We start from the raw sequence: 24,688 nt of genomic DNA on the forward strand, positions 1-24,688 counted from the left end.
AGTTGTAATACCAAAGAAACACCCTTTGCAGTAGTTACAGGCTCTCCTGCGACTGTGTAATCAGTGAAACTGGAACATGCTCAGTCAGGCATCTCCGATCTGCATCCTCTGGGACACTGACCTCCACCTCCTCTCGGTCTCAAGGCATTAGAAATACTAATCAGTAGCTTTCTGACAACCCACACATCTCCAGATAACCCACATTTCTCTATTTCGTGGCAAGCAATCAAGAAAAAAGAAATCTCAAGAAATTCTTCAAGCAAAAACGGAACTGGAGAGTACTCATCTCACGCACAGGTTTGTCTTGTGTTCCCTTCTCTCTAGCAACCTTTAACTTAATTATTTATCTTCTATAACGTTGAACATTTTGAGAAGAGAAGCTAACAATCTCACGTACAGCTTTGTAGTGAGGGAATTTGTTCCCTCTCCTTATATTCATTAATTAGATCTAAGACAATATAATGAAAATTTCCTTTTATTTCACTTAAGATATAGCAAATGTTTTATTTTGTACCTTCTCTTTTTTAGGAGTTAGGTTTCTTCACAAAGTTTCATAAGCATTGAATTCAACATTCATTGCACGGTTTGGTATTTGAAACACGAACTCGCTGTAGGAAAAAAAATCTACGGAGTTTGAACAACTACTTTGATGAAACTCTTGCTTTTAATGAATACAATGTTGCAGGTCAATAAACACATAATGTCCACCCCAGCACATTTCTGGTTCCTCATCCAGTACAGCCAGTCAGTATTTGTTAAAATTCCTGCAAGAGGCTGATCCTTTTCTCTGATAGAAGCAGAGACCCCCACTGAAACACGTTTAGCGTTATCATGAATGTTTTTCTTCACGGGATTACATACATTTAAAAAATGCTAAAGTCTCTTCTGAAATACCTTGTCCAAGAACAGCTTGCTTTGTAGTTCCAACAACCAAGGAAAAGACCCCAAATGAGGATGCAGCTAAATTGGTTGGACTCGATGATCTCTGAGGTCCCTTCCAACCACTACGATTCTGATTCTGATTCTAAATCACCAGCCATCCTGTCAGCAAAGCAAGCGTCACCCTGTTGCTGCTCTGTGCTGCTGCAAAGTGGCTGAAGGCAGATCTCCCTCGTCCATCCTCACATTAATCTTCTTTTCACATAAAAGGGCATTTCAGAAAGCCTGGCCTATTAATCCTTCCTTAAAACGTGAAACAAATCCCATGGTGGGGGGGGAAGTTGAAACAGTGTCAATCTAGTGAAAAGTTCTCCTTTAATCAAAGCTGTGCTCCGTGTACAGGCACGGCGCCTTCTGGAGAGAGAAATAAATAAGCTTTTTCTGCAGCCATTTGGGGCATGGGGGTTCACTTCATATCGAGTTCAATCCTCAACGTTTGGGCACGCTGTCGATGTATCTACACACCACCGGTTGTGCCCTAACATTTTAACAAAATTAACCTTTGATACTGATTCATTTGCACATTTATTTACCAAATTTTTTTTTTTTTTTCTATTTACCAAAATTCCCTCTTTGACTACAGAGCGTTTCAGGAAAATATATGCATTATATGCTCTGGGGTTTAACCTCCTGTCTCTCACTCCCAGAAGCAGATTTTTAAAATTACGATTCCATCTATCGCTTGAGAGCTTTTTAACCAAAGCAGCAGCAAACACTGACTATATTTAACATTCACAACAGAGCAATCTCGTGGATTTCTGAGGCAGGTTTCTAGCGGTTTGGAGGAAGGGCTCTGAAATAGCTAGAGCTACCAGCTGTTTGCAGAGACATCAGGAGGGGTAGGCTCAGTTTCACTCATAGATCCACTCATGAGCACAGCTTCTGTAATCCACCAGTTCTTCAGGAGTGAACCATAAATTGATCTCTGTCTCAGCACTTTCTACAGAATCACTTCCATGAATGATGTTCCTAGGAAAAGAAAAGGTGGATATAAAAGTAATATTTAGCACCTTTAGATGATATCAATAGTTTCAAAATATACCTTCCGACTTGAACGCAGAGATCACCACGAATAGTGCCAGGCTTTGAATCGAATGGATTAGTTTCCCCCAGCATCACTCTTCCAGTCTTAACCACGTTAAGACCTTCCCACACCTTAAAAAAAACAAAATAAATCCATTGAGATTATTAAATCTTAGCAGTAGATAAAGTAGCAAGAGTTAATTATGCCTTCCAGAATTACACAATGCTGTCCATCATGGCACCAATCACCATCCGATTATTCCTAAGAGCAAGACATACTTTATCTCCAATTTTTCTGTCGGGTTCTTGAAAATCTGCTTAAGTTCTCCCCCTCTGCACAAAACCTCTCCTCACCAAGGATGGGAAGAGAGTAATTTTAAATTTCAACACAGTAAACAGCCTTCCAAAGCTGTCTGCTCGCTGCAGATCTAGACCTCCAGCTCAACTATTTTACAAATACACTGTCAAGGAAAAAAAAAACAAAGAGAAAGTCCCTTCTCATGAAGTTAGACTGAAAAAGATTTTCCGAGTTACCGTGGCTTGGGAGTATTGTAAAAATATTCTAGCATCATTTTTCAGCATGTTTAATACATGGCATTTCACAGCGGGGGTTTTGTGCAGGTTTACTCTTTCTCAAGCTGCCAGCTTTGGTTCCTCCTTTACCCCTGCCCTCTCCATCAACTTACTGACTCAAAGGAGAGGAAGATTATGAAAACAAGATTAAAGAAAAAGGAGTTAACAGTGCATCTCCCCACATACAGTACTTTAATCTAGGTTTTACAGTCCTTTTAAAACTAAACTAGTATTCACTAGGTAACATGATCTTATTGCAGGTAAGACAATTAAACAGTCTCTTTTTCTTCACTGAGCTTCATTTTGAAGCGCTCACCATAGCTACAACAGGTCCAGAGTGCATATACTGCACCAGCCCCTCATAGAATGGCCGGTCTTTTAGGTCAATGTAGTGTTCTCTCAGAAGGTCTTCAGAGGCCTGCATTAAAAAACAAACAAACAAACAAACCAACCAACCAGAAAGCTTACAGTAAGAAGTTAAGAGCATACTGAAATCACATAGATTAACCACAGAGCACTATTAATCCTGAAACTTGCACGCACTTGAAAATTCAGCATTTCTAGCATCTTCCTTAGAAGTACTTTTGGTCAGTACAAATTTTAACTGTTTGCTTTAACCTCAGCTGAAGGTAGAAAAGTATCTTTTGTGAATATCTTTTGTCACAGTTTATGTGACCTGGTATTTGTTGAAGATATTTGGAGGTATTTATTAGGTATAGGATGCATCTAAAAAAATATTCTCTTCAAACTAAGGACATCAAGTTACTAAAATTAGCGTGCTTAGTATGTCTAAAGCATTTAGCCAGAGCTGGGAATTGGAATTTTTCCAAAATATCCAAAACATTTAAAGACTTCTCAAAATTTCAGGTTTAATTGTTCTGAAGACTACATTTGTCATTATAGCATGCTGCTCTACTTCAAGGCCACAGTTTATATGAAAAAGAAGACATACAAATTAAGGAACACTTACATGTATTAATTTCATGGCCACCAGTTTGAATCCTTTCTGTTCAAACCGCTTGATGATTTCTCCCACCAGTCCCCGCTGGACCCCGTCAGGCTTGATGGCGATGAACGTCCGCTCAGCGATAGAAGCCATCGTCCTAATGAGAAAGGGAATAAAATTAATTATTCCAGGATCAGGAGGCAAGTGCAATCACAGCCCTGTACTGTGTGTAATGTCAGCTATGATAATAATTAAATCTGAAGGTCATTAACCCATGATCTGCACTGATTTGATAAATCAGTCACTGTACATGGGGTTTTCACCAAGTGCTAGAAAAGTAAGTTTAAAACAATAGCAGTGTGGCCAAATACAGAAGGAAGCAATTAGCAAATATTAAAATCAGGAATGGATAAAAATTAAAATTCCTGATTAAAATCAGGAATATTAAAATGGAAGGTGAAGACTGTCACAGACACATCTCCGAGTGCAGTGTGGGAGGCTGCTGCCCGCAATTTAGGGCAAAGCGGGCTCAATAAATCCATATGTATCATTTTCACCGGAAAACTACCACTGTCGGTGGGGTGGTTTGGAGCAGGGGTTTGCTGCCCGCGTGTGTATGTACAGCCGTACACGCCTGCAGACAGCGTATAGATCACAGCCCGAGGGGAGGGTGTCGCCGGGCGGGAGGCGGCAGCCGGGGCCATCCCGGGGCTGTAGAAAAGCGCCGAGACGGGCCCGGGTTTGGCAGCAGCGGGGAGCGGTGGGGGATCCTCCCGCCGCCCCCCAGCCCCGCGGAACCGAGGGGTGCTCGGCCCGGGCGGGATCACCCCCCGCCGCCCCTTCTCTCCCCGGCACCTCCCCGCACCCGCTCTCACCTGCTGCCGGCCCCGCCTGGATCTGCCGGACGGTGGCGGCCGCCGCTGCCGGCCCCGCCGCGGCTTAACCCTAAGCCGCCCCCGCGGGGCAGCCGCCTGGGGGCCGCCGGTTGCCATGGCGACGGGGCGACCTCCCGCCCGCAGGGGGCGCCGTGCGGCGGTCCCGCCGGGCTCGGGGCGGCGGTTCCCACCATCACCTGCCCATCTTCTGTCTTCCCAGCGGTTTAAAGTGGGGAAGCGCCTTTTTTCAGCATTTCAGTCTCAGCTGCTGAATTACATTTTTTTATCTAACAACAGGAACACAAAATTATTTTAATAAAAATCTCATTATCGTGTTGTTCTGCTTAAGTTTCCTCTTAAAAAAAGGGATTTTTTTTTTTTTCTGGTTCTACTAGGCTAGATCTCCAAGTCCAAAACACCCTTCAACAATTTAACTTAACTTTTGCCTTGAGCATTTTATTCCCCTTGCGAGGTCTGAGGATCAAACACCCAGATGCCCGAGCTCCTGCACTCACAGCACGTCCTGCCAAGGGGAAATCCGTGTTTGTCCTGTTTTTACTTCTCAGACTGGAGTGAAATTCCTGGGCTCTACTCCCTGGCTCTTCTCAAAAGCAAAATAATGTGGATTTCACCTCCCTGGGGGCAGGACTCGGCTGCTGCTCAACAGGGGTAAGTTCAGCTTTTTGGTAAAGTGGATTTCCTTACTTGGGATCTTCTCCTCACTCCAATCCATCACACACCCGTCTCTTCCTTTTGGTCCTGGTGGGAGAACATAGATCTCACATGAGCATCTACTCATACAACCTGTTTACTAGTATTTAGGGGTCTTTTTTTTTCCAGGTATGATCATACTATGAATGTATTCATTTTTCCAAGATCTCTGACTTAATGAAGAGAGTTTAAAAAACCAAAGCGCTGTATGTTCTAGCAAGTCCCCCTTGAAGTGATTTTGGACTTAGAAACTCTGAGGATTCTCCTGATAATGTCGATGAATATATTGAAACAACTGAATATAGTGCAATTTATTGAATTCAGTATTTCAATTTATTTAGGAAATTTCATGCTACTATTACAAACTAATGCTGTAGTCCTCACTAAGGCAAAATAATATTTAAAAATAGAAAAAAAAGTCTCTAGAAACAGAATGTTTAGAAAAATATTCACTTAAAAGCAGCAACAGGACATCTACTTACAGCCTGGCTGCAACTATGTCATTTAACGATTAAAGCTTACTTGCCAGAAGGTGGGCAAACACTATTTGCAGTTTGACCGTAGGTCTGCTGAGTGATCTTTGCCAAGTCTTTTAACCTCATTAAGGGTCATCTTTGTCACTTTTGAGATTAACCCATGATTAGCAGAGCATGCTGCTCATTACACAGTACAAGAAACACCACGAGAGTATGCTTCTTTGGTATTTTGAATGTACAAATGAGCAGCTTTTTTGCTGGTTGAAAATTCTACCAAAATTACTAAATGACATTGAAAATTACATTTTTACCTAAAATGCAAAGAAGCAGACAGTCTAGACAAATAACTTCCTAAAAACAGACTGATCATGGGAAGAGAAAGTAAAAACCTTCAAAGTCTTCAGTGAGTGAACTACATATAATTACTGAGCTCAAACCATTTACACATTACTTAAAACCAGCAGAGATTTTTAAAACAGGCCTGAGACAAAAGCCTGACTGGGAATGTCTCCAGACTCCAGGAGAATTTAAACGTTGCTCCTGGCTTTGCTGGTTTGGGCCCCGCTTTATAATGATCTCGGCTAACAGCCTGTATCTGTTCCGCTCAGAACATTTGGGTAGTTCTCACCGGGACTTGCATTTTGGGCTGTGCAAATCTTGCTCCTTATAACCAGCCTCATCTCTCTGACGTGTTTTGTTGCTCACGGCTATACTACTCTTCATTTAGCTCAGTATTACTACCATTCATCTGGTTTTAGCCCAATTTCTGTTGTGCTTTAAGACAGAAGGCACCGTAGAATTAAGCTGTTACAATTTCTTCCTCTGGGTAAAGTCCCAGTTAAGCTCTTCTCACCCCATACCAATTCAAGGGCTAATATTCTTCCCTGGTAAATTGCAAATCAATTTACTTTCAAATAAACTGTTGTTTCTAGGGACAGGGAATATAATTTTTCTTGTTATCCACAAAACTAATTTATTTTTCAGGCAGTTCTTTCCTCAAGAGTGTGAACTGCATTTTACTCTATTAGTTACCACAGCCAGCCACTGCTTTCAAGCTACAAAGACAATGCTATCAGGTTTCTGTGTGCTGTTTCATATAATCGTTTACTAAATTGACAGGTCATCAAAGCCTCTTAATCTCCTGGCAAACAACTAGGATGTAATTCCGTAACTTGTTCTATTTTTAATCCATCCCCGAGTTTCTGATGTCACACCGACTGAAAGGTGCACACCCTAAAACGTGATCACAGTGGTCAGACTGGCAGTAAGATACATTTTTATGCCACTTGAAACTTGGTTCCTGCTTCCAGGTAATTTTTCTAATGTTCCTTCTTTTTTTTTTTTTTTTTTTTTTAAATACTTCATTTATCCATATTAGAAAATCCCCCAGGTGACTGGAAATAAAACATGAGCACAAATGGTTCTCTTCTACCTGTTCTCAGCCTGACTGCAACTCTAGCAGCAGCCGCCTGCCTGCTCAGTGACGAACTCTCTCCGGCTGTGAAAGAAAACCACATCCATCAATTTTGCTAATAGAAAGAGGATAAAAATAGCATATCCTCAGAGACCCCTTCCCTTAAAGGCTGTCAGCAGACACCTTGACCCATTTTTGCTGTCTGCCAGAACGTATGTCTTTTAAGCTAAAGTATTTGTGCAATTTGCCAAGTACGATGGCAGTAACTACAAAACTCCACACAAAGGATCTCTGCTGCCATTCAAGGCAATTGGTATTTTATCCTCACAATAATCTGCAGTTGTTTAGAGATGTCCTCACATTATGAGTATTATGCATGAATAACATGGTGAGGTGTAGGCTGAAAGTCCACTGCAATTAGACGTGGCTTGCCAACCTTGTCCCGAGAGCAGAACGGAGTTACCTCTCAGCTTTGGCCGTTTGCAGTCTTCCTACAAGATTTATTCAGGCTCAGTAAAAAAACCACAAGTCAATAACCCTCACCCCAAAGGCTCTCAGTGTCTCCCGCAATAGAGACAACTGGGGCAAATGGGAAACGATGTATGACCTAAAGGGAGAGAGAAATTCTGAAAGACAGCTTCCCTCAACGCTCCTGCATCAAGTAAAGGTGTGTAATCCACGGCAGGCAGCAGGCAAACACAGGGAAGTCATGTTTTTTCTCAGTGGACAACAGCTAAAGAGAAATATGAAAAAAAAAAAAAAAATCTTTTCATAGGCATAATTTCCAATAATTTGAATTAAAATTTCACTTCAGGAGATGTCAGTAGGAGAGTACATATCGTGTCTTTTTAAAAATTATTTTTTAGCTAAAATTATGTAAATTTTTTGGGTCAAAGCTTTTCTTTCCTTTCATTGTGTTTATAAATAAACTTGTACTTTAACTGCCTGTGCCCTGGCTGCACTATGTTAATAGTAGCTTAGGAGGACAACATCTAAACAGAACTCACACCAAAATCCAATATACGGGGCTGAAGCATTTTCTTCGTCATTCCTGCACAGACCCACTTGCTTAGTACATAAAAAGACAACGCAGAATATGCATTTAAAGCTCAGTTACTGTCTTAGAATCAGTCCAAATGAAAGAAGATCCAGTGCAAACCTCTACTGCTCTCCAGTGGAAATTAACGCAATCACCACAGTTAAAGTTCCACCACTTCTCAAGCTTTTGCATTTTTTAAAACGCTCACATTTTTGTTCCTGTACTGCCACTAGGCCACCGGCTTCCTTAGCTCCCTTGTACATGAAATACATTTACTTCATGAAAAATAATGATTTCCCCAAATATGAATTGTATGATAAAAATGAGGACCATGGAGCAACAATGACTTTTCAATCTCAGTTAATGTTTTCAAATTCACAGTAAATGTCCAGAATAGCTCCCGCTATTCCCATGACAAAACACATGATCTGGAATGGAATTCAGTGTTCCAAATCCGGGGAAAACCAGTCTTTTTTAGCAAGTGCAAGATACTTTCTGCGCTATTGCTAATAAAACAGGATTTCTGACATTAATTTACCTGGGAACCTTGTTAGAAATAAAAGGCCTTTTTGTCATCAGAGAACAGCCAACACCACGCCCCAAGGCGGGTGCGGGAGCTGCCAAGTCCTAAACCCTCGGTTTAGATCCCTCAGTCATCCCGAAATGAATCACCTGCTCCACTTAGGCCTCTGCGGGCGCAATAAATAAAGAACAACGCTGCTTTCACACCAGCTGTCCGGTAGCGTTTCCTGAACTCTTCTGTTCCAAGAGATGAAGACTAATTGTCCCACCCCCGGGGCTGGCGGCCCGGCTCCTCACGGGGCTGAGCCCCTTGGGCCTCAGCGCCTCTCCTCCAGCCCCGCGCCGCAACCGGCCGAATCTCGGCCTCGACCCCGGTACCGAAACGACCTCATCCTCTCTCCCCCGAGAGAGAGAGGACCAACAATCCTCCATCCCCACCACCTAAGCCTCCTCCCCGCTAACCCGCCGCGAACACCCCGGAAGATGGCGGCCGCCATCGCCTCACCCGCCCCGGCCCCGCCCACACGCTGACACCACGGCCAGGCCCCGCCCCCTCCCCGCTGCGGGCGGCCGCCTCGCACCGCCCCGCCCCACGTGACGCGGCGGCCCCGCCCCGGCGCGGCGGGTGAGGTCAGTGCCGTGCGCCAGGGCCGCTCTCCGTCCCCCCCCCCCCCGCTGCCGCCGCTCGGCCCGGCCGCAGGCGAGGCCCCGCCGCAGAGGGAGCGCGCTGAGCCGCCGCCGCCCCGCCGGGCCCCCGTAGGGAAGGCGCTCGCCGGCAGCCATGGAGCTGGCGGACGGCGTGGTGTACCAGGAGGACCCCGGCGGCCCCGGCCCCGCCATGATGTCGGAGCGGGTGTCGGGGCTGGCGGGCTCCATCTACCGCGAGTTCGAGCGGCTCATCGGGCGCTACGACGAGGAGGTGGTGGCCGAGCTGATGCCGCTGGTGGTGGCCGTCCTGGAGAACCTGGACTCGGTGTGCGCCCACAGCCAGGAGACCAGCGTGGAGCTGGAGCTGCTGCGGGACGACAACGAGCAGCTCCTCACGCAGTACGAGCGGGAGAAGGCGCTGCGCAAGCAGGCCGAGGAGGTGAGGGCGGGCGCCGGGCCCGCGGGCTGAGGCGGCAGCGGAGCCGGTGGAGGGCGGGGGCCCGTTCCTGAGGCGGGCGGCGGCTCCGGGCTTCCTCCGTGGAGGCGGGGGTGGGGTGGGGGGGTGCTTCCTGCCCTCGGGGCCGCCGAGGGTGGGGTGCTCCCGGCACCTGGGCCCGGCTTCTGCCCGATCCCACGCAGGGAGGGCCCGCTGTGTGTGTGCGGGGGGGTTGCTCCCGTGTGCGGCGCCGGGAGCCACCGGGTGAGGAGCTGAGACCGTGAGGTGTTTCTGTGAGGAGGGGCGGCGGGAGCCTGCCTGCTCTGGGCGGGAGTCCCCGCCCGCCCCGCTTGCTCGGCCTCCAGCGCCGCGGAGGAGCCGGTCGGTGCCGCTCCGGGCAGCGCGGCGCGGTGTGTGAGCGGTGGCATCGGTGGCAGAGCTCTGCCCTCACCTCCTCGGCCCCCTCCTCAGCCGGGCTCTTCCTTCAGGACTCGTCAGTAACCCTCCCGAAGCGCTGCCTTTCCCGGCACCGGCTCCACTGAGTCAGAGCAGCGCTGCTTTGCAGAGCAAACATGGAACCGTGTCCTGGCTGCGCCGCTCTCTCACTTTCCCTCTGGGGTTTCTCCGTGGCAGGAGGTGGATGGTCCATTTCGGATCAGTTGTGGAGGGTATTTGGAAAAAAGAGTGAGGAGGCATTGCAAAAAAAAAAAAAAAAGGGAAATAAGTGATCTCTAGACTGTAGTTCTTCAAACTTGGTACATAAAAGCTACAGTCAGCAACAGGTGGTGCAGACTGTTCAATGGCATAGACTCTGACTTGGGATGTTACTACAAAAATTAAGGAAAAAAAAAAGAATTACTTCAACATAAATAAGCTTGTGAAGCACTCTTTTCTGCAAGATTATGAAGCAATACAATAGAAAGCGGCTGTGCAGGATAATTTCCTCCAGCTCATTGTCTTGCCAAACTCCTGTAGGAAATTGGATTGACAGCATTATCTGTAATAGAACAAGCCATCTTATAAGTCTATTTCCAGACTTGGTGTCCTGTGCTTATCTCTGTGGTTGTGCTCACCTTCGTTTTCACAAAATCAGAACAATAATGACACGAAGGGTGAAGACAATATTGACAATGAAAATTTAATTTGAAAAACATTAGCCCTGTACAAATATTTGTGTATGTTATGGTTATAAGTGGTTGAAAAATGTTGGCTGCAAATTGTTCCAGGGCTTCAGTAGTTTGCCACAAAGTAATGTGGTGTGAACGGTGCCCCCCAAACTCTTCGACCAACAGACCATTCATTGTCTTGTCAACCATGTAGTTGTTTGACAGGGCTTTAAGGACTTCAGTCTGGGGACTGTTGCCATAAAGACTTAATCACTACTTCTGACATAAGCTGCATGTAAAAGGCTTTTTTAGAAAACATATTTTATTTTTATTAAGAGAGTAAAAGATTGATAAATATTTCCTGAAGTAATTCATGAGAAAATCAATCAGGCTTGAAACACAGGCAGCATCTGCCAGATTGAAAAATAAAAAAAAAAAAAAAAGCAAACCAGGCCTTGGGCAGCACAACAGAAACCGTAACAATATGATGAAATAGAATATGGTATTAACTGTTACTGTGGCTCTTCAGGAGCTGCATATACTTATATTGGTAGTGTACTTCACTGTGATCTCTGTTTCTTTGTGTCATGATAAATTAACTTGAGGGGACGAGGATTATGCAGTCTAAAAACTAGTACTCATGCTGCAAGACAACTTACTGATGATTTCCAAAGTGCAATTAGATGAAAGACCGTATTTTCAATTGTAAGCGCAAAGGTCATCATTTTCTTATGTGCTGAGGGCAGTTAAATTATACACACGTGAAAATGCCTGTCATAGATAAAGCATGGTATGTTTATGAGAGGTACGTGTTTTAGTCAGACTTGACCGTTGCAACCATTATTTTTTTTTTTTTGGAATGTTGAGCCAATCTGATGGGTGCAGTGTGGTTGAAACGAAAGGAACTGTCTTTCTTGGAAAACAAGTTACTGGTTTAGTGTGTTTCTTTGATTGTGGAGGTTGTTTGTGCAATCTGATAGCAAAATGGAAAATTGTGAGTTACTAAGTTTAATATTCCGTAGCATCTGTGCTGACTGTCCTGAAGAATTGGCATATCTTCTTTTACCTTCTGCTTGCTGTTGTAGGAAATTTTATTTGCAGTAGTATCTTGATGAATATTAACGGTTTTACTATTTTAATAGGAATCTCCTTACATGTTGTCCTAATTTGCCTCCTTTATTTCCTTTCTTTAAGAGGCATTACTAAGGAAACATCTTGAAAGTTGTGGCCTGTGGACTTCTGTTATAGTGACTTTAAAAAAAAAAAAAAAAGATGATTTCAGAAGTTCTGGGCCTACTTCTCAGTCCTTTGGATAAAAGCCGTGATCTTTTTAATTGCTATGAAGTCGCTTGTCTGACTTTTAACATGGTATGTTTTGTGATATAGCTAAAGAAATAGAGGAACCAGCTCTTCTGCTGTTCTGCTTCCAGTTCTGCATAACTTACCTTCCCACTCGGTGAATGTCAGGCAGCGTGCCCTGCCGCAGAGAACTGGGAGAGGAAGAAGGATTTGAGGTTCTGCTATTTTATACGCTAATAAGTTTTTTCTCTTGTAGAAATTTTACTGCTCCGTAGCAGGGGGTGTGGCTCACAGCAGGGGTTTTGTGTGGACTTGGGAACAGGGTAAAGTCTACTTCTCTGAGCCACTTCAAGCCATCTAATGTATCTTTTAGTTTTTCTGTTGTTGGTGGGATTAAGCTGTTCTTGAAAACTGGTGTTCGATACATGGTTGCTATGTTTGCAACCATAAAAAAGGGCTTAACACCAGGAAAATTTTTTTAAGTTCTTACTCTTCCCAAAGTTAACTTTCTTCTTTAGGATTGTATGTTAAGTAAACACTCTAAACTAAGTATTTTTAGTTTATATGAGAGCTAAATTGAGATCCATTATACAAAAAGCTTGCTAAAATAGTGTAGAATTTACTCAGTTGCTTTGGATTACGTGTATTTTTATCTACCCCAAGTCCAGCTGAGCTGGCTTCCTAGTTAACTTCACCTACTCCAGGAAGAACGTGCTGTTGGCTGAAGAGCTGGCATCACCGCAATAAAAGTTACTGAAGGACATGTCATAGGGTAATGAAGAGTGCCAAGTAGGCGGAACCCTGACATCAGATACACTGAGTATTGCACCTGGATCGTGTGACAGGAAAGCAAGTTGAAACAGAAGATGACATAAATCTAGGAAGAAAGGTTTCATTTGGCCAGTACCGTGTTATAAGTGATGAAATGGTGATATGGATGAGAGAGGGCTCCAAATGTATATGCTGTGCTACTCCCTTGTGTAGCCTGGGTTCATGTTTATTGCAGTGATTATTGCTGTGAACTTGAAGTAGATTTAAAATTGATTACATAAAGACTTCTGAATCTTATTTGTGAAGTACCTTTTCCTACTTTTTATTGGGGGTCTTTAGGAACAGGTTAGACAAACATCGTTTTGAAATGACATAGTTGATACTGCCTGGAGAAAATGGGAAGGATTAAATGGGAGTTACCAAACATAGTTTATGAAGGTATCACAGGCTTGGATTTCAGCAGTAGGCACATGCGGGAGGCAGCGTGTATCATATCCTGTGCTTACGCCTCATTATGTCCTAATCAAAATTAGGATCCAGACATCAGCATGGAGCATCAGAGCCTTGAAACAAGATGACCTTTAAAGGACTGTTCTAGCCATATCTTCTGTAATCTGTGGTCTGATTGCTTTAAAGACTTGTTGGTGTCCTTCAGCTTGTTCTTCTAAAGAAAAAACCCCAAGCAAACAAAAAAAACCCCCTCACTTCTTGTTAGAGTTGTAAGATATGGCTTTGTGGCTAGATGGGATGTCACTTAAAATGAGGAAAGCTAGATTTTTTTTTTTTTTTTTTTATGTCTGCCTTGGTATTTTGTGTAACTTGTAGCTTGGGTTGAAATAAGAGAATGTCTAGTATCCATATGCTGAGTGGCTAACATATTCCTACATGTGTTGCTGCATTTACTTTAAATGCAGATGATGTGCAATATTTGAGTGTGTTGTCAATGTAGATTTAAAAATAAATTTAAAAAAAAAAAGTCTTTTATTATGGATGCTTAACCTATCCTTGGTTGGCTGCTCTGGTGGTTTATCTGACTAGTCCTTCCATCATAGTCATACAGGCTTAGTCAGGATGAGATGACCAATCTCCTGGGGCTCTGCCTGTGTTAATACTACAAGAGAGATGAAACCAAATAGAAATGTCCAAAGTCAATCCATGATTTGATCAGGTACAGTTTTCAGCAGAGGAAAAAAAAAAAAAAGCTCTAATATAAAAATATTTTGAAGAGATGTAACTTAAATTCCAACTTTAACAAAATGAAGAAAAATAAGCAAACCATTTAACTTTAGCACAAAACCATTTTTAATAGTTGCAGTTGAAGAACTTGAGAGGAAATATAAAATGACATCTATCTTTAGTTCATGAGTAACAATGACATTGATGGCTTTGAACGGCTGTTTGTTCAAAAGTCTCGTCACTGGCATTTTGCGAGTTATGAGACACATCTGACTTTGGGAAGTCGTCAGAGAAGCAACTAAACAAAGATGTTACAGTTTTATTTCTCTTCTTTCATGTTTTCCCATGTTTAGTGTAACAAACCATGTTGGTCTGTAGCCCCAGTGCCAAGTTTGTGTCAAACTTTGAAGCCCTTTTTATAAAGGGAGTCTGCTAAGAATAAGCCAGATGTGACTTGAATCTTTAATATAAAAGGGGCAAAACTCTTGTATCATTTACTACAAAGGAGACATGAAGCAAGTTTAAAGTTTGATTTTTTTCAGTATTACACTGACAAATTAATATTCCCAAACTTTTGTGCTGAGGGGGTAGAAAGACTTTTTCACATCTGTCTTTCTGAGGTGCAAGAACTCATTTTAAATCGCCGAACCCAAAGCAGTGCTACCTGGGCTAGCGTCAGCTGTTTCTCAATTGATTCATGATTTAGCTTCAAGCGCAGTCATATGAACACCATGCCTAGTCCTGTGATAGCCATGGAGAGCGCGTCTGAAAGGAACTCTTGTTCTACTTGGTAGTTTTTGATGTGTTGCTACATCTGAAATAATTTTTAAGCAAAATTTCTGATGACCCTGCTAAACTGAAGCTCTTTTCATAGAGTTACAAGTTTCTGCTTTTGTAAAAGCTATAAAACACATTGGCTAAAACTTAGTAGTAACTTATTAAAAGTTGATGTGTGAGCTTTTGAAGTATTTTTCCTGATAAGTTTTCCTAGCGATACATAGGGGAAAAAAAATACTCAAATCACCTACAACATTACTGTTTTTAAGTTGCTGCCTCTCTATTTCTTTGCTTCCATGTGGTACCCAGCTGCAGCTTTCTGACTTTTTAGTTGTCTTGGATGTTTGGGGTTTTTTTTCTGCAAAGGCTTCTGGTATGCTTTTCCTCCCGGTATGATGAGCCTTCTGTGTAACTTCTGTTTGTGGCCTTGCCTTCTCTTTGCAATGCAGAATAGAGAGTACTACATGACCAAAGACGTCTTTGGCTATTAGAAGTATTCTTTGTGCTACCAGTAAACACTGAATTTCTTAAGTTTTTGGTTAAGATAAATAGCAAAGATTATAGTTTTAAAACTGCTATAATGATGAATTGGTAACTTTAATGTTATAAAATGTAAACACTGATATATGCATCAGTGAACTCCAGAATATTGTGACAGAGTTGGTAAACCAAGGTAGCAGATGGTGGTGATCAGCACAGTTGCAGAGTTCAGGTAAATGGTTTTCTATGCGGTTGACAGATTGTAGGAGATGATTATGAAGTATTTGATGAAGACTGTGAGCATTTTATAACCTATCAAGTGATAACAGAAATTGGGTAGGAATGAAAAGAGAGCATGTAATTTTGGTTGGCACTATTGCTGGCCTGTCCCTACTGCAGTGTCCGTACCTTCATGGCTTACAGCCGCAGGTACACTTCACCTGTGTTCAGTTGAATCTAAGGATACCAAGAGTCTCTGTGTTCATATGCAGTGTTGGCAGGCAAGTATGTGAAGTTAGGAAAGAGTGAAATCATATTTATGTTAGTCCCAAGCAGGCTTTTCTGGAGTAGTTGGCACTTAGTTGATAGTGATTGCACAGAGCAGCCTAGGTGGGATGCTTGACTGATGGGCGCTGGACTAGAATAATTAGTGTCCTTGATGTTTAAATGTGGCCTGTAGATCTGTCCTGGAAACCTGCTTGTACCCTTCCTTACTGTGAAGGACTGCTGTGTTGTTTCCTACATGCTGCTCGACAAACAAACCTAGGAATGACTGTAAATCTGTGCTTTCTCTTTGGAGAATGAACTTTGCTCAGGCTTTCTTTTAAAAAGAAATCTGTAATAAAAATCTGTAATTAATTGTTGAGTCCAACTTCACCTTTTTTTTTCGGCTTAGAAATTCATCGAGTTTGAAGATTCTCAAGAACAAGAGAAAAAGGACTTACAGACCAGAGTGGAAGCATTAGAATCACAAACTCGACAGCTTGAACTAAAAGCAAAAAACTATGCTGATCAAAGTAAGTAAAACATGTTGCACTTCCTTTAAATTATATTAGTGCATTTTATTTCGTTCTGTAAAATGATAATACGTATGCTAAATATCTGTGCTATCCAATCCCTGTATTTTGACAGATAATCATAGAATTGTTTGCATTGGAAGGGACCTTAAAGACCATCTTGTTCCAACCCCCCTGCCCTGGGCAGGAACACCTCCCACCAGACCAGGTTGCTCAAAGCCCCATCCAGCCTGGTCTTGAACACCTCCAGGGGTGGGGCATCCACAGCTCTCAGCAACCTGGGCCAGCCTCTCACCACCCTCATAGTAAAGAGTTTCTTCCTAATATCTAGTCTAAATCTACCCTTTTTCAGTTTAAAACCATTACCCCTCGTCCTATTGTTCCACGCCCTGATAAAGAGTCCCTCTCCACAGATAACTGGGTTTAACTCTTGTGCAAGTTTGTTTTCCTTAGAACTAAGGCAAACGAATGAGATCCAAGCTTGTGACTCATAGTCTGATTCTTCTGGTATCGTACTCATTTTGTTTGCCTTTCTGACCATGCTGTTTTCATGTTTACCAACTTTTGCAGGAGATATTTAAAACTTATTCCCTTCTTAGTGATCATAAAATAAGCTAGTTTTCTTCCCATTAAACTGTTGTCTGTGCTAAAAATAAATGTAATCTTTGGGTTTAGAAGCACTCCTGGGATGAGAATACGATTACTGCTGATTCTCATTAGCCTTTGCACGTTTTTTGCTGAATTATTTAGTTTTGAGTCAGTTAGTTTTTACAGGAAAAGAATTAAGGAAGAACACCTTCACTTTTAGACATGTTCTGTGTGTAAGTTTTGGAAAAACAACAATGATCAATTTTCATGAAAGGCTGAAAGCTACAATGTAAATATATTGTAGCTTGGACTTTCTGCTGGACTGCTTCTTATCCAAGTGCATTATCATGGAATGAAACTTGATCACCGGTTTTTTTACTTCTTGTTGAGATAAGGGTAGAGGGGAAAAAAAAAAATCCTCAAACCCACAGAAAGCTTCCATTCTCACTTCATCTCCCCCACCCCACGATCTTAAATTGATGATAAAAGACCTATGCTGCTAATGATGGATTCTTTTTTTTTTTCTGTGAGTCTGTTAAACATACAGTGAAGGTTATGATTTTTGTTTTCATTTAACCTTTTTAGCACGGTATAGAAATAGTGATCAATATGAATTAAGGTGAACGTTATGTAAAGCTTCTAAGCTAACATCTATTGACATAAGACTAGCGCGTCCATCGATTAATATACAGCTTTTATTGCTGGGCCATGCAGAAATGTAAAGTAAGACTGTATCAAGCCCGATAAGGCTGAGTTAAGATCAGTTTCCAAAAGCAGAGTGCCAGATGTAAAAATGCCACTTTTTCACAGTTCTTTATTCCTTTATTTCTACTTGACTGCTTTTCCTGCCCATAATGTGACAAGTTCTCTTTTTCAATGTAAGGTATATAAACTTCCTGTAAAGTTTAATTTTCAGTGGCATGAGTGAGTCTATAGCAGGGCAGAAGTATTAGTGCACTAGTGTTAAGATTAACATAGGTGGCAAGCAGAGGTGAATCTTGCCAAGATTTGAATGGTTTAGAATGCTGTTGGCAAATCTTAGAGGCATGTACTACTTCGGGTCCATCACAGTTAAAATATTCTCGGATTCTGTACAGACAGTGATGGGGAAGCGCTTCAGGCAGCCTTTTCTAGTGAAAACCAGGATGATTGATTTGCAAGAGTGTATCTTTATAGATCAAGTCAAGCTAAAATGGTTAATTGTAAAGCATATTGTAGAGACGTGTATCAGAAATGCAGTGATTCTTGTGAATGGAAGTGTGTCTGTGTGTTTAAAAGCAGCAGAAGAGGGGGAAAAGAAAACATTGGGAGGAGAGTTGAGTGGTCTGTTTTGGTAACGAAGGACACTGTTTCCAGAAGGCCTGTGCTCTAAGCCCACAGCCCAAACAACTTGTTAATGGGGAACCCTGTACTCTGACAACAGGATTATGGCACCAAGATTGCATTGTGTCATATATGCCATTACTTTTTCTGTTAATGCAATAAAAAGTATAAATTAGTTGCACAAATAAGAAAAATAATTTGGATTCCTGGCAATGTGTGTGGCACGATACCCAGAGTTCCTGTTATAGAAATTGCATTCATATACTGATGTACATAATGCCATTTTATATTGTTCTATGAATCTATTTGTGTGGAATTCTTTTTTTCTTTTTTGCCTTGTATATTAAGCAAATTATATATATATATGATTTTAAGCTTTTGATTACATTGTGTGTATATCATATTAATGAAAATATTTGCATGAGAAACTCAATTGTTCCAGTACAACCACGGAGTGTTGGCTGGAGCTATGTTTTTTGTAAGCAATACTGTAGTTGAAATGGTTATCATAACAGCATAAAGTTCTGGTGATAAAACATGTGACTTTTAAATGCTTCCAAAATCTTTTTGTTGTGGGGGGGAACCTTTTGTGGTAGCAAAAATGTAACTCTGGAGAAATAATAGAGCTGTATTGAACATTGAGTTTTGCTTATGATTTGAGTTGATAACTCGTCTGGGGCAACATGAAAGACTGTTAGGAAGATTTGGCATGCTGCTGGTGCTGAGCAAGATCAAAGGGGACATAAACACAATTGTTGAACACCTAATGAATGTTATGCAAGTGAACTGTTTTTAGTGATCTAAATTTCTAGGGTGTGAAAACCATACTAGTGTACATATTCGTGAAGTATCCCAACTCTACTGCATTATCTTCTTATCTGTTCTATAGACAAGGCAAAGATACCAATGTGTCACTTTAATTTGCTGGGTGCGGCTACAAGTCTAGCTATAATTCTTTTTCTCTTCCGCTTCCTATACTACTCTCTGTGGATTTCAGTTAGCCTCTGGTATTGCCAGCTGCTACCACCTCAACATTCAAAACAGTGGTAGTATTATCACTGATAATGGGAATGGCAAATGCCTGGCACAGAGCAAGTAAGCAAATAAAACCTGGCTTTGCTTGTTCATGTTGGAGTATAGAGTCTGAGATGGCAACATCAGTTTATGATGTGATTAATAGTTTAGAATAGAAAAGAGGTAAGATGTGGTCTCATGTGGTACTTTAACAAAAGACTTTGGTTCTTGTAGAGTAGTGCTTCCTGTGCTATATGTGCTTTTCCTCAAATAAGCAAGGTGTGTGAGAACAAGTTTTGTCCATTGAAAAGTTTCAACTCGTTCCCTTGAACCCCGTTCATCCTGATCATGTAGTGAAGTCTAGTTAGTGCTGGGAGAGGGCAGCTCTTAAGTTACACCAGTCTTTGATATAATCGTAAATATTTCTTACAAGAGCTTAAATATATCTGACTTTCACATTATTTCAAGTCTTTGCTGTGGTGAGACCCCTAGCTCCGCGTGTAATTAGTTTGCGGCATTAGAACATTTCAAATTTCAACCTTGACTCTGGAAAACCGGGCAGTCGGAGCTGTAAAAGCTTGTAATAGCAATCAGCAGCTTGCTCGTCCTGCAACGCTCCGCGAAGGCACATGATACTGCTTTGGGTACTGCTCCGTCTCCAGTTACCAACTGGGATATGTGCCTTCCAGTGCTCACATAATGTGCCACTGAATTCTGGGGGGGCTACAGAGGTTTAATTTATTTCCTTTTCTTGCCTCCCTTTCTGGGAATGTGAGGGTTGTTTTTTTTATGGAGTGAAAGACGACTGTAGTCTATTTTGACTGACTTCAGGAAAGGAACAGGTTTGGAGGATGCTTTCTGGAGGAATCATTCTCAGAGTAATTTATTTACAAGAGAATCTGCAAAACACAGTGTCTGCGTGGTTGGGGTGGTAGGCTGTGGGGGCTGAAAGATTTAGTTCCTTTTCTGGGTTTGCCTAGTACTAAAGCACAACTGAAGTGATATGGTGTGTTTGACAGGACAACCAAGGCACAGATAAGTTTCCACAAGTCATAAGTTTATCAGACCTTAGCTTTGTAACTTTTGCTCAAGTTAGATTATATTTGGGGAAAACTACATATGTAAAAAACCACACACACCCTAAAAAAAACCAAAACAAACCAACAACCAAAAAAACCAACCAAACAAGAAACAACTCCTTGTCTTCAGAGCTGCAAATGTTGTGACGCAATTGTTGGGATGATTGTATTTCCCACATCAGGTGACATTGTGCAGCAGTTGATATAGCTTGTGGTAGGTTTTATTTGGGATATGAGACAAATGTTTTGGCAGCTGACCTAAAAAGATGCAGATTTGTTTTCCTCGGAAGCAAAACAGAACTATTTCTTTCACTGGCTTCAAGAGAAAATGCAAGATGTTGTGAATGTTGTGAATCTTCTGCAGCTGTTAAGTTATTTGGTATTTTATTTTCATTTGAGCTCTCCAGGTACCAGCTTTACTGTAATGTAAACCCAGGTAGACAACCTCCTGATGTATAATCTGAAGGCATCCAATACTCTGAGATATACCTGGATAGAGCTGCAGCTGCAATTTAACAATGACCTGTCTAGTTAACAAGGAGATTCTAATACAAACTTTCAGCTTAACATTGTGAAGCTTAACATTATTTTGAGAGTTGACTTGGGTATCTGCACACATGATGATCTGAATAACTGAACTGGTATGAACTACACCTGTCAGTAATGCTATTTCTAGGTATGGCTCAACTGTAGTATTTATTCTAAGGAATATAATGAAGCTTTTCCGTAGATCTTGAAAGGAGTTGAAAATTTAAGATTTGTTCAGTGGGGGTCTGGATTGTTCCTATGTATTTTTCAAAGACTGAGAACAGCAGAACTAATCTTATTTCTAGCAAACAAGGAACAGAACAGTTTGACTTCTTGTATTTCTTGATTAACAAATTCAGAGCTTAGTTTGCCACTTTTTTCCGCAGTGCGGCTGTTTCTCACCTACCCTGGTTTATTTACAGGGCAGATTACCTCACTGCCCTTCCCGACACTGTGCCTTGGGTATCATTTACTAAACTTGAAGAATTTCAAGTGTGAGCATCAAAGTGTACCAGAAAGGAAGGCTTTGTTTCCTACTAAAGCATTTCTCGGTTACTTTCCTGGCTGCCCTGTGAGGGTACAGGAGAACCTGCTGTCTCTGCTGGTGTTGTGGGAGTCAACAGTCCACTAGATGGAGCAGAGGGTACAGCTGGCTCAGGAGGTTGCACCCAGTCATGCTGCAGGACTGGGGCTAGAATAAAATGGAGTAGAAAATTAGAGCAGTGATTGGCCTGCTTTAAACTTGTCTATTAATACACCTGAACAAAAGTGGTGAGAGGAGGTTGAAATCCACTGGCATATAATTAGCTGCTCATGTACTTTTTTAAATTAAAGGAGTATTGTGGTGTAGTGGTTTAGGTGCTGGAGTTTGATTGTTTCAACAATTCTGTTGCTGTAAATGTTGCTGCAATGAAGAAAATGGCTTTAAATGTCTTTTAGAATCTTGCGTTCCTGAGTTGTAACTGGTTATCTGGCTTTAAAGACAGATCCAGTCTGCTGTAGCTTCTTTACGTTGAAGGAGCTGAATTTATCACTTGTAAAACAAGTCAGTGTTCTGTGCTGCTTATTTCCAGGTTTTACCGCTTTCGGGTTAAATACTTCTTATTACCTTGAGTCCCTGTTTCAATCCATTGTTGATGTGTGTGCTCTTTAGCAACTACTTAATAGGTCATAAGGTCCTGCTGGATCATGGGATTGATTATGCTTGATCTGTATCTTAACTTTAGTATGGGACTTGCTTCTAAGGATGGATGAAAAGTTGTCCAAGGAGAGCCTTCAGATAGTCTTAGTGCTAGGAAGGGCTCGGTAACAAGCTAGATCTCTGTCCTGGCTTGTGTAGCAGGAACTTGTAACTCCTCTCAAAGGCATCGTACTGGATTTGGCGTTCTAGCAGGTCTGTTTCTCTTTCTCCCCCTCAGGCTTATCAGCAGTTTGAGGCAGAGGACAACATACAGATGGAGGGTGTTCCAAACTTGGTAAAAGCCATCAGACTTGGGAGGTAAGCTCTGATTTTTGACCAGGCAGGGTGAGCAGCTTTGCTGCCTAATTCTTTGTAATGCTGTCAGGAAGCAGAAACTCCAGAGGCTTCTCTCTAGTTTGCTATAATATTGAATCACCCCTTTTTAGGCTTGATTGGTTTGATTGGAGAGAAGTCCAATTAGGGTTGGTGCTTGAGGTCATTGAACGTGTTAGGCTATTGGCAGCGCTGGAGAAGGTTGCAGGTAGACCCTGGGCATGAGTTTGTGGTGCTGTTCCATTGGAATGGTTGGTTGTCAGCCTAAAAGTACTAGAATGTTTGTATTTTATGCTTATGACGCTGAAAGGCCTTTAAAATTTTTCCATGCAGACTTGCAACCATGAGTAGTGAAACTTTAGACATGTATTATATTTTGCACATACGGTATCTTGCAGTGTAATACCTTCCATGATGTAACAAGGATGTAATGGCTTTATAAAGACATCTTACAACAGAGACAGTGGATATTTTGCTTTTAGGATATATATCATCAAACTGATTTTTATCACCTACCCATTAAGTATTCGACATCTTAGTGGAAAAAAGTCAGACTGAAATATCAGAGGAGGGGTTTTTTTTATTGTTACTTAAAAGTCAAATTGATGGGAATTGTGTCTGTCTGCCACTCTGTGGACCCAGAGTGTCTCAGGCAGTGCCAATGCCCAGCTCTGTCCCTCCCGGGGGGTGTTACCAGGGTGGTGCCAGACTTCTACTCTTTCGTGTGCTGGTGGAATAAAATGGAACTGGTGACAATTTGGTTTTAAATGTACTTCTGGGAGCCAGGGGAAGGCATTTTTTTGGTCTCCTATTTAGTTTCTTGTTACTGCTGATGGGGGTGTACCTTTAATAGTGACTAAATAGTTTCCTTATAATTTTGGGGCAAGAATCTGGTGGTCTTCTAGGTTCATATATCTTCTGTGTTCAAGTCCATGGTGATCGCCAATCTTCAGGAAATATCTGTTCTCTTCCATAGTGTTTGATTGGAAAAGGGAAGCGTCTTCTGTTGGTTGTTTTGTCAAGATCTTTTCTTTGATGGGAGGCATGTTTCGGTAAAATAGATTTCCGGTGTTGTGTATCATCCTGCTGGTATTGGAAAAGCCTGTTTTGAGGACTGTTAATGTGGTGTCTGTTGAGGGTATGTAAACTTAGTGTACATCCGCTTGTGATGGAAGCTTCCAGCTGTAGGACTCATGTGTTACGCAGCTGGAAGTCACTTCCAGCAGAAAATGCTGAATACCAATTATATAATTTTCTCGGTCCTTAATTTTTTTAACCTTTGTATGTAACAAAAATAGTTGTCAGATTTAATGTAGATATTCTTCTTGACCCATATCTATGTTCATTTATCTTCTATGACTTTAAGGAACTATTTAAAATTGTGCTGTATAAGGAGAAAATGGTGTACTTCCTTATGGAACCTCAACTGTTGTCTCACAACACAACTCTCAGTTTTATATCCATAACAGTGGGAAACGCTTTTGTGTATTTCGTGAAGGTAGGCTATGGACAGCTATGAAGAAAGAAGAGTCTTTGTAACACCTACTGTTGTGTTAAATCTTCATTAAATGCACTGTGTCAAGTGCTTTTCTCAGAATCCACTGGATAAAATTAATCTCTAGGAGCTCTGGTGTTGGCCGTGCTGTCTAGATGCGAGTGTCCTGAGCAGGGTCGGGGTCCATTGCCATGGTTCCTTTGCAGGTTCCTGGTGAGGCCGCATTGAACTGTGACTCGGGTGCCTGGTGTGAAGCAGCAGGGGGTCGCAGGAGGCAGCGTGGGCACGGAGCTGGGCAGGGCTGCCTGCCCCTTGGATGCTGTTTCTAGGAGAGGGAGCTGATTCCACAAAAACATGAAGCCCATTAGTCACGCAGTTTGCACTCTCTGGTTTCCAGGCTATTTGCCTGTCCTAAAGCACGTCTGGCACAGCGGAGAGGTTTCCAGACCCCGAGTCTGCGGGAAGGGAGAGGGGCAGGGAACTGCAATGCAAAGCCCAGAGACGGTGAGTTCACAAGTCATCGATGGACGGGCTTTGGGGCAGCTGAAGCTGCTGAGCTCTGCCTTGTTCCTGCTCGCTGCTAGTGTGTCTCTGATGGTCAGCTGTTGTAAAATGTAATTACTTCTGACTAGGATACTGGCCAGTCTAAGATAGTGGGTAAAATTTGGTTTGTCGTGCCGTGCTTTGTAACTATAAATTCTGACACTTGTTTCTGTAGGCGCTTGCAACAAGCTTCCATGTAACCTCTCTTTAAATGTATAAGGAGGCTTAAAACATCTGTTGCCTAAAAATAATAAATAAAAATCTTCCATTCATTAGATACGATTTGTGTCATGTGTTGTGTCTCAAAAATAGGTATTTATTTGTGTATGGTGCTGTAAAATACATTTTGATATATTGTGCTGTAAACACTTGTACATC

General features: G+C 42.0%; 2 protein-coding genes across 5 annotated transcripts in view; one reads left to right on the forward strand and one right to left on the reverse strand.

Annotated features, from left to right (window-relative positions):
* Nucleotides 1-481: 481 nt before the first annotated feature.
* LOC141473018 (nucleoside diphosphate kinase-like) lies at nucleotides 482-3,705 on the reverse strand. Of its 2 annotated transcripts, XM_074160322.1 has the most exons (4): nucleotides 3,506-3,705; nucleotides 2,852-2,953; nucleotides 1,982-2,094; nucleotides 482-1,908 (listed from the first exon to the last, which is right to left on the reverse strand). In XM_074160322.1, the coding sequence occupies exons 1-4, from the start codon at nucleotides 3,632-3,634 to the stop codon at nucleotides 1,791-1,793; spliced, it is 462 nt and encodes a 153-aa protein (XP_074016423.1). In that variant the 5' UTR covers nucleotides 3,635-3,705; the 3' UTR covers nucleotides 482-1,790. The 2 variants fall into 2 exon arrangements, with proteins under 2 accessions (XP_074016423.1, XP_074016424.1); XM_074160323.1 differs by lacking the exon at nucleotides 1,982-2,094 and having other exon boundaries at nucleotides 1,888-1,908; nucleotides 3,506-3,634.
* A 5,428-nt stretch (nucleotides 3,706-9,133) lies between these two features.
* Nucleotides 9,134-24,688, forward strand: part of SPAG9 (sperm associated antigen 9) — a 59,725-nt gene continuing 44,170 nt past the window's right edge. For all 3 annotated transcript variants that reach the window (XM_074160171.1, XM_074160170.1, XM_074160169.1), the window contains exons 1-2: nucleotides 9,134-9,605; nucleotides 16,107-16,227. In XM_074160171.1, the coding sequence (XP_074016272.1) occupies nucleotides 9,300-9,605; nucleotides 16,107-16,227 (427 nt within the window). In that variant the 5' untranslated portion in view covers nucleotides 9,134-9,299. The remainder of the gene's footprint in view (nucleotides 9,606-16,106; nucleotides 16,228-24,688) is intronic.

The sequence above is a fragment of the Numenius arquata genome, chromosome 17 (assembly GCF_964106895.1).
Source record: "Numenius arquata chromosome 17, bNumArq3.hap1.1, whole genome shotgun sequence".
In the NCBI taxonomy this organism is placed as follows: Eukaryota; Metazoa; Chordata; class Aves; order Charadriiformes; family Scolopacidae; genus Numenius; species Numenius arquata.

Excerpts from the sequence above, each read along its gene's own strand:
- LOC141473018 (XM_074160322.1), bottom strand. The coding sequence starts at position 3,634 with ATGGCTTCTATCGCTGAGCGGACGTTCATCGCCATCAAGCCTGACGGG. Across the intron at positions 2,954-3,505 it reads TGGCCATGAAATTAATACAT|GCCTCTGAAGACCTTCTGAG; the intron begins GTAAGTGTTCCT and ends TTTTTAATGCAG. Across the intron at positions 2,095-2,851 it reads CTGGACCTGTTGTAGCTATG|GTGTGGGAAGGTCTTAACGT; the intron begins GTGAGCGCTTCA and ends GTTTTTTTTAAG.